Raw genomic sequence first — 9,445 nt, forward strand, 5'->3', positions numbered from 1 at the left:
GGAACCCACTGTATCGCCCTGTAACCCACTGTATCACCCTGTAACCCACTGTATCACCCTGTAACCCACTGTATCGCCCTGTAACCCTCTGTCACCCACTGTAACCCACTGTATCACCCTGTAACCCACTGTATCGCCCTGTAACCCACTGTAACCCCCTGTAACCCACTGTATTTCCCTGTATCGCCCTGTAACCCACTGTTACCCACTGTATCGCCCTGTAACCCACTGTTACCCACTGTATCGCCCTGTAACCCACTGTAACCCACTGTATGGCCCTGTAACCCACTGTAGCCCACTGTAACCCCCTGTAACCCACTGTATTTCCCTGTATCGCCCTGTAACCCACTGTATCGCCCTGTAACCACTGTTTCGCCCTGTAACCCACTGTATCGCCCTGTAACCCACTGTATCGCCCTGTAACCCACTGTAACCCACTGTATCGCCCTGTAACCACTGTAACGCCCTGTAACCCACTGTATCGCCCTGTAACCCACTGTAACCCATTGTAACGCCCTGTAACCCACTGTAACTCGCTGTAACCCACTGTATCGCCCTGTAACCCACTGTATCACCCTGTAACCCACTGTATCACCCTGTAACCCACTGTATCGCCCTGTAACCCTCTGTCACCCACTGTAACCCACTGTATCACCCTGTAACCCACTGTATCGCCCTGTAACCCACTGTAACCCCCTGTAACCCACTGTATTTCCCTGTATCGCCCTGTAACCCACTGTTACCCACTGTATCGCCCTGTAACCCACTGTTACCCACTGTATCGCCCTGTAACCCACTGTAACCCACTGTATCGCCCTGTAACCCACTGTAACCCACTGTATCGCTCTGTAACCCACTGTTACGCACTGTATCGCCCTGTAACCCATTGTAACCCACTGTATCGCCCTGTATCGCCCTGCAACCCACTGTAACCCACTGTATCGCCCTGTAACCGATTATAACCCATTGTAACCCACTGTAACCTCTAGTGTCTCTCTCTCCAGACTCTGAACATGGTGACTCCTACGTTGCGTGTGGAGGACTGTAGTATCGCCCTGCTCCCCAGGAACCATGAGAAGAACCGCTGTATGGACGTCCTTCCTCCTGACCGCTGTCTGCCCTTCCTCATCACCATCGACGGAGAGAGCTCCAACTACATCAACGCTGCTCTTATGGACGTATGTCACACACACACACACACACACACACACACACACACACACACACACACACACACACACACACACACACACACACACACACACACACACACACACACACACACACACACACACACACAGATACACACACACACTAACACACACTAACACACACTAACACACACTCACACACACTCACTCACTCACTCACTCACTCACACTCACACACACACACACACACACACACACAGATACACACACACACACACACACACACACACACACACACACACACACACACACACACACACACACACACACACACACACACAGATACACTAACACACACTCACACTAACATGCACACACAGATACACACACTAACACACACACACACTAACACACACACACACACAGTGTGTTAGTGGGAATGTGGTACACGTCTATGGAATTCATGTATCTCTTTTTCTCTCTCCATCCCTCTCTCCCTCTCTCTACCCCTCTATCCCTCTCTCTCTACCCCTCCATCCCTCTCGCTCTACCCCCTCCATCCCTCTCGCTCTACCCCCTCCATCCCTCTCACTCTACCCCTCCATCCCTCTCTCTCTATCCCCTCCATCCCTCTCTCGTTACCCCCTCCATCCCTCTTTCTCTATCCCCTCCATCCCTCTCGCTCTACCCCTCCATCCCTCTCGCTCTACCCCCTCCATCCCTCTCTCTCTATCCCCTCCATCCCTCTCTCTCTACCCCCTCCATCCCTCTCTCTCTATCCCCTCCATCCCTCTCTCTCTACCCCTCCATCCCTCTCTCTCTACCCCTCCATCCCTCTCTCTCTACCCCCTCCATCCCTCTCTCTCTATCCCCTCCATCCCTCTCTCTCTACCCCCTCCATCCCTCTCTCTCTATCCCCTCCATCCCTCTCGCTCTACCCCTCCATCCCTCTCTCTACCCCTCCATCCCTCTCTCTACCCCTCCATCCCTCTCTCTCTACCCCTCCATCCCTCTCTCTCTACCCCTCCATCCCTCTCTCTCTACCCCTCCATCCCTCTCTCTCTACCCCCTCCATCCCCCTCTCTCTACCCCCTCCATCCCTCTCTCTCTACCCCCTCCATCCCTCTCTCTCTACCCCTCTATCCCTCTCTCCCTCTCTCTCTCTACCCCATCCATCCCCCTCTCTTTCTTTCTCTCACTACCCCATCCATCCCTCTCTCCCTCTCTTTCTACCCCTTCCATCCCTCTCCCTCTCTTTCTACCCCCTCCATCCCGCTCTCTCTCTACCCCCTCCATCCCTCTCTCTCTACCCCTCTATCCCTCTCTCCCTCTCTCTCTCTACCCCATCCATCCCCCTCTCTTTCTTTCTCTCACTACCCCATCCATCCCTCTCTCCCTCTCTTTCTACCCCTTCCATCCCTCTCCCTCTCTTTCTACCCCCTCCATCCCGCTCTCTCTCTACCCCCTCCATCCCTCTCTCTCTACCCCCTCCATCTTCTCTTTCTACCCCCTCCATCCCTCTCTCCCTCTCTCTCTACCCCTCCATCCCTCTCTCCCTCTCTCTCTACCCCTCCATCCCTCTCTCTCTACCCCTCTCTCCATCCCTCTCTCCCCCCTGCCTCATTTAGAGTTATAAACAGCCGTCAGCGTTCATTGTGACCCAACATCCTCTGCCCAACACAGTGAAGGATTTCTGGAGGCTGGTGTTGGATTACCACAGTACCTCCATAGTGATGCTCAATGATGTCGACCCTGCACAGGTACACACACACACACACACACACACACACACACACACACACACACACACACACATACATGTACACAATAACACACGCACACAAACAATTCTATGGGAGTTTGTGCATTGTCTGAAATGGACTGTGAAATAGACAGAATCTGAAGGTAGATTCCTTGAACAGGACCTTGTACCCCAGAGTCCAGCTCAAAGACGTGAATTAGATTCCCAGAAAAATACAAGAATTACTTTGTGTGTCTACAAAAGGCCTGGAACAAGAAGGACTCACAACTACACACACACACACACACACACACACACACACACACACACACACACACACATTATAAACACACACATATGCACGGACACACACACACATGCACACATACAGTACACACACACATATGCACGCACACACGCACCCGCACAGACAGATACACACACACACACACACACACACACACACACACACACACACACACACACACACACACACACACACACACACACACACACACACACACACACACACACACACACACACACACCCCTCAAGGACAAAGATATTGTCAATATCACCTTGCCTGCATAATACTGAGGGATATCAGGCACCAGATACAGACATGACAATAATACTGAGGGATATCAGGCACCAGATACAGACATGACAATAATACTGAAGGATATCAGGCACCAGATACAGACATGACAATAATACTGAGGGATATTAGGCACCAGATACAGACATGACAATAATACTGAGGGATATCAGGCACCAGATACAGACATGACAATAATACTGAGGGATATCAGGCACCAGATACAGACATGACAATAATACTGAGGGATATCAGGCACCAGATATAGACATGACAATAATGCTGAGGGATATCAGGCACCAGATATAGACATGACAATAATACTGAAGGATATCAGGCACCAGATATAGACCAGACTATAATACTGAAGGATATCAGGCACCAGATACAGACATGACAATAACAGAGAATGAAAATGGTGTAGAATTGTACAGTGGAATAGATGCAAGATAGGATAGGATGGATAATAGGATAGGATGGATAGGATAGGATAGATTGGATAGATAGTATAGGATGGATTGGATAGGATATATGGTATAGAATAGATGGGAGAGGGTAGATTGGATAGGATAGGATAAGATATTGGATAGGATAGATAGGATAGATTGGATAGGATAGATGGGATGGATTGGACAGGATAGATAGGATATGATGGATATGATAGGATAGGATAGGATATATAGGATAGATAGGATAGGATAGGATGGATTGGATAGAGGGGATAGGATAGATTGGATAGGATATGATGGATAGGATAGATAGGATAGGATAGATAGGATAGGATAGGATAGGATAGGATAGGATAGGATAGGATAGGATAGGATAGGTAGGATAGGATAGGATAGGATAGGTAGGATAGGATAGGATAGATAGTATAGGATAGGATAGGATAGTATAGGATAGATGGGATAGGATAGATAGGATAGGATAGATAGATAGGATAGGATAGGATATATATGATAGGATATATAGGATAGGATAGATAGAATAGGATAGGATATGATGGATAGGATAGGATATATAGGATAGGATAGATAGGATAGGATAGATAGGTGTCACGTCCTGACCAGCAGATGGAGCTATTGTATTAGTTTTGGGGTCAGGACGTGGCAGTTTTTGTGTATGTGAATGATTGTGTTGTTGATTGGGACTTCCAATTGAAGGCAGGTGTGTTGAGTTGCCTTTGATTGGAAGTCCTATATAGGTGTGTGTGTTTTTCTTTGGGGTTGTGGGTGGTTGTTTTTGCACTGCGTTTAATAGCCTGCAGAACTGTTGCTGTTGTCACCTTTATTGTTTTGTCAAGTGGATGCTTTACTCCTTTTTTGAAATTAAATATGAGTATTCACATACCTGCTGCGCCTTGGTCTTCTCTCCATGACAACTTCTGTTACAATAGGATAGGATAGATAGGATAGGATAGATAGGATAAGATAGGATAGGATAGATTAGATAGGATAGATAGTATAGGATAGATAGGATAGGATATGATAGATAGGATATGATAGATATGATAGGATAGATAGGATAGGATATATAGGATAGATAGGATAGGATAGATAGGATAGATAGTATAGGATAGATATGATAGGATATGATATATAGGATAGGATAGATAGGATAGATAAATAGGATAGGATATGATATATAGGATAGGATAGATAGGATAGGATAGATATGATAGGATAGATAGGATATGATATGATATATAGGATAGGATAGATAGGGTAGATTAGATAGGATAGGATATGATAGATAGGATAGATAGGATAGGATATGATAGATAGGATAGGATATGATATATAGGATAGATAGGATAGGATATGATAGATAGGATAGGATAGGATATATAGGATAGGATAGATAGGATAGATTGGATAGGATGGATAGGATAGATAGGATGGATAGGATTGGATAGGATAGATTGGATATGATAGGATGGATAGGATAGATTGGATTGGATATTTGGGATAGGATAGGATGGATAGGATAGATTGGATTGGATATTTGGGATAGGATATGATAGATTGGATATGATATATTGTATAGGATGGGATAGGATAGGATTGATTGGATAGATTGGATAGGATATGTGGGGATATGATAGGATAGGATGGGATGGGATAGATTGGATAAGATAGATAGGTGAGGATGGGATAGAATAGGATAGGATTGATTGGATAGATATGCTAGATGGAATGGGATATATGGTATAGGACAGATATGATAAGATATGATAGGATTGTATAGGATAAGATAGGCTATGTTAGGATATATATGATTGGATAAGAGAGGATAGATATGATAGGATTGGATAGGATAGATAAGATAGGATTGGATTGGATACAGTGCCTTCACAAATTATTCATACCCCTAAACTTTTGTTGTTGTTGTGTTTCAGCCTGAATTTTAAATGAAATACATTTACATTTTGTATCACTGGCCTACACACAATACCCCATAATGTCACAACACCCCATAATGTCAAAGTGGAATTATGTTTTTTTTCGAAATGTTGAAGTTTTATAAGTTCAAGAGTAAAATGTTCATAACAAGTCACATAATAAGTTGCATGGACTCTGTTTTGAATGACTACCTCATCTCTGTACCCCACACAATCAATTATCTGTAAGGTCCCTCAGTCCAGCAGTGAACTTCAAACACAGATTCAACCACTAAGAACAGGGAGGTTTTTAAATGCCTTGCAGAGAAGGGCATCTATTGGTCGATGGGTGAAAATAAATAAAAAGCAGACATTGAATAACCCTTTGAGCATGGTGAAGTTATTCATTACACTTTGAATGGTGTATCAATACACCCAGTCACTACAAAAATACAGGCGTCCTTCCTAACTCAGTTGCCAGAGAGGAAGGAAACCGCTCAGTCATTTCACCATGAGGCCAATGGTGACTTTAAAACAGTTACTGAGTTGAATGGATGTTAAAGAAGAAAACTGAGGATGGATCAACAACATTGTAGTTACTCCACAATACTAACCTAAATGACAGAGTGAATAGAAGGAAGTCTGTACAGAATAAAAATATTCCAAAACATGCATCCTGTTTGCAACAAGGAACTAATGTAATACTGCAAAAAATGTGTCAAAGCAATGAACTTTTTGTCCTCAATACAAAGTGTTATGTTTGGGGCAAATGCAATACAACACATTACTGAGTACCACTCGCCATCTTTTCCAGCATAGTGGTGGCTGCATCATGTTATGGGTGTTCTTGTAATTGTGAAGGACTGGGGAGTTTTTCAGGATAAAAAAGAAATGGAATGGATTCTGCACAGGCAGAATCCTAGAGGAAAATCTGGTTCAGTCTGCTTTCCACCAGACACTGGGAGATTAATTCACCTTTCAGCAGGACAATAACCGAATGCACAAATATACACTGGAGTTGCTTACCAAGAAGACAGTGAATGTTCCTGAGTGGCTGAGTTGCAGTTTTGACTGAAATCTACTTAAAAATCTACAGCAAGACCTGAAAATGGTTGTCTAGCAATGATCAACAACCAATTTGACAGAGCTTGAAGAATTTAGAAAAGAATAATGGGTAAATGTTGCTCAATCCAGGTGTGGAAATCTCTTAGAGACTTACCCAGAAAGACTCACAGCTTTAATCGCTACCAAAGGTGATTCTACAAAGTATTTACGAAGGGGTGTGAATAATTATGTAAATTTGATATTTCTGTGTTTCATTTTCAATGAATTTGCAAAAATTTCAAAAAACATGTTTCCACTTTGACGTTATAGGGTATTGTGTGTAGATGGGTGAGGTTTTAAAAAAAAAATGTAATCCATTTTGAATTCAGGCTGTAACACAACAAAATGTGGAATAAGTCAAGGAGTAGCTCCCGACTGGTGCCGTGGGTCTAAGACACTGCATCTCAGTGCAAGAGGCGTCACTGCAGTACCTGCTTCTGAAGGTAGAGGATAAATATATAGTCAATAATGATAAATAATAAAGTTACAAAAAATTCCAAAGCTCTGTATATCATCAACATCAGTCACATAGACAGAACAGGATTATAGGTGGATCTCTGTTCAACATCAGTCACATAGACAGGACAGGATTATAGATGGATCTCTGTTCAACATCAGTCACATAGACAGGACAGGATTATAGATGGATCTCTGTTCAACATCAGTCACATAGACAGGACAGGATTATAGATGAATCTCTATTCAACATCAACATCAGTCACATAGACAGGACAGGATTATAGATGGATCTCTGTACATCATCAATATCAGTCACATAGACAGGACAGGATTATAGATGGTAGATAAAATATATAGACAGAAATCTGTGGAGGATCTCTCCGGGAGCTCCAGCCCTCCAGGCCCCAGGCCCTGTCATCACACCCAGGGATCAAAGCCTCTGGCTGGGCTGCTCTCGCTGCTCTCTCCCCTCTCTCCCTGGGTGACTGACTGGCTAGCTGACACACACACACGCTGGCTGGCAGGGCCTTTCATTCAATATTCTCACTGTAGCTCAGGTGGAGCGATGGGGGGTTGAGATAGAGAGGAAGGGAAAGAGAAAAAAGTGATGTGAGGAAGGAAGTTAGAGGAAGTGAGAGAGGGGGAGAAATGGCGAGGAGGGGAGGGGAGAAGAAGAGAGTGTGAGGGATGAGAGAAGAATAGAGGAGGGGAGGAGAGAAGAAGAGGGGGGAGAAAGAAAGTGAGAGGAGGGGAGGAGAGAAGAAGAGTGGGAGAAAAGGAGAGGAGGTGAGGAGAGAAGAAGAGGGGGAGAAAAGGAGAGGAGGGGAGGAGAGAAGAAGAGACGGGAGTGTGAGGGAGGAGAGAAGAATAGAGGGGGAGAGGAGGGGAGGAGAGAAGAAGAGGGGTGAGGGAAAGGGAGAGATGAGGGAGGGAGGGAGGGAGGGAGGGAGGGAGGGAGGGAGGGAGGGAGGGAGGGAGGGAGGGAGGGAGGGAGGGAGGGAGGGGAGCAGAGAAGAAGAGAGGGGGAGAAAGGAAGAGGATGGAGCAGAGAAGAAGAGAGGGGAGAAAGGGAGAGGAGGGGAGCAGAGAAGAAGGGAGGTGAGGGAGGGAGGGAGGAAGGGAGAGGAGGGGAGCAGAGAAGGGAGAGAAGGGAGAGGAGGGGAGCAGAGAAGAAGAGAGGGGGGAGAAAAGGAGAGGAGGGGAGCAGAGAAGGGAGCAGAAAAGGAGAGGAGGGGAGCAGAGAAGAAGGAAGGTGAGGGAGGGAGAGGGTAGCAGAGAAGAAGAGAGGGGAATGAAAGGAGAGGAGGGGAGCAGAGAAGGGAGAGGGGGGAGAAAGGGAGAGGAGGGGAGCAGAGAAGAAGAGAGGGGGGAGGGAGGGAGAGGAGGGGAGCAGAGAAGGGAGAAGAGGGGAGCAGAGAAGAAGAGAGGGGGAGAAAAAGAGAGGAGGGGAGCAGAGAAGAAGAGAGGGGGAGGGAGGGAGAGGAGGGGAGCCGAGAAGAAGAGAGGGGGAGGGAGTGAGAGGAGGGGAGGGGAGCAGAGAAGGGAGAGGGGGGAGAAAAGGAGAGGAGGGGAGCAGAGAAGAAGAGAGGTGAGGGAGGAAGGGGAGCAGAGAAGAAGAGAGGGGGAGAAAAGGAGAGGAGGGGAGGGGAACAGAGAAGAAGAGAGGTGAGGGAGGAAGGGAGTTGGAGGGGAGCAGAGAAGAAGAGAGGTGAGGGAGGAAGGGAGAGGAGGTGAGGGAGGAAGGGAGAGGAGGGGAGCAGAGAAGAAGAGAGCTGAGGGAGGAAGGGAGAGGAGGTGAGGGAGGAAGGGAGAGGAGGTGAGGGAGGAAGGGAGAGGAGGTGAGGGAGGAAGGGAGGGGAGGGAGGAAGGAAGGGAGAGGAGGGGAGGGAGGAAGGGAGTTGGAGTTACTTTCGCTCCATCAGTATCTTTGTTTTGCATCTGTTGAATTTGTCATTCTGATTGGCTCTCAGAGGAGGCAGAGATAGGTTTTCTTCCACCTGTATTTCTGCAA

General features: G+C 46.4%; 1 protein-coding gene across 5 annotated transcripts in view; it reads left to right on the forward strand.

Moving 5' to 3' along the window:
* LOC106595545 (receptor-type tyrosine-protein phosphatase mu) overlaps positions 1 to 9,445 on the forward strand; it is a 716,546-nt gene that overhangs the window by 633,760 nt on the left and 73,341 nt on the right. For all 5 annotated transcript variants that reach the window (XM_045694495.2, XM_045694499.2, XM_045694501.2 and 2 more), the window contains 2 exons: positions 1,005 to 1,178; positions 2,780 to 2,911. In XM_045694495.2, coding sequence (XP_045550451.1) covers positions 1,005 to 1,178; positions 2,780 to 2,911 — 306 coding nt within the window. The remainder of the gene's footprint in view (positions 1 to 1,004; positions 1,179 to 2,779; positions 2,912 to 9,445) is intronic.

Source organism: Salmo salar, chromosome 14 (genome assembly GCF_965601325.2).
Source record: "Salmo salar chromosome 14, fSalSal1, whole genome shotgun sequence".
In the NCBI taxonomy this organism is placed as follows: domain Eukaryota; kingdom Metazoa; phylum Chordata; class Actinopteri; order Salmoniformes; family Salmonidae; genus Salmo; species Salmo salar.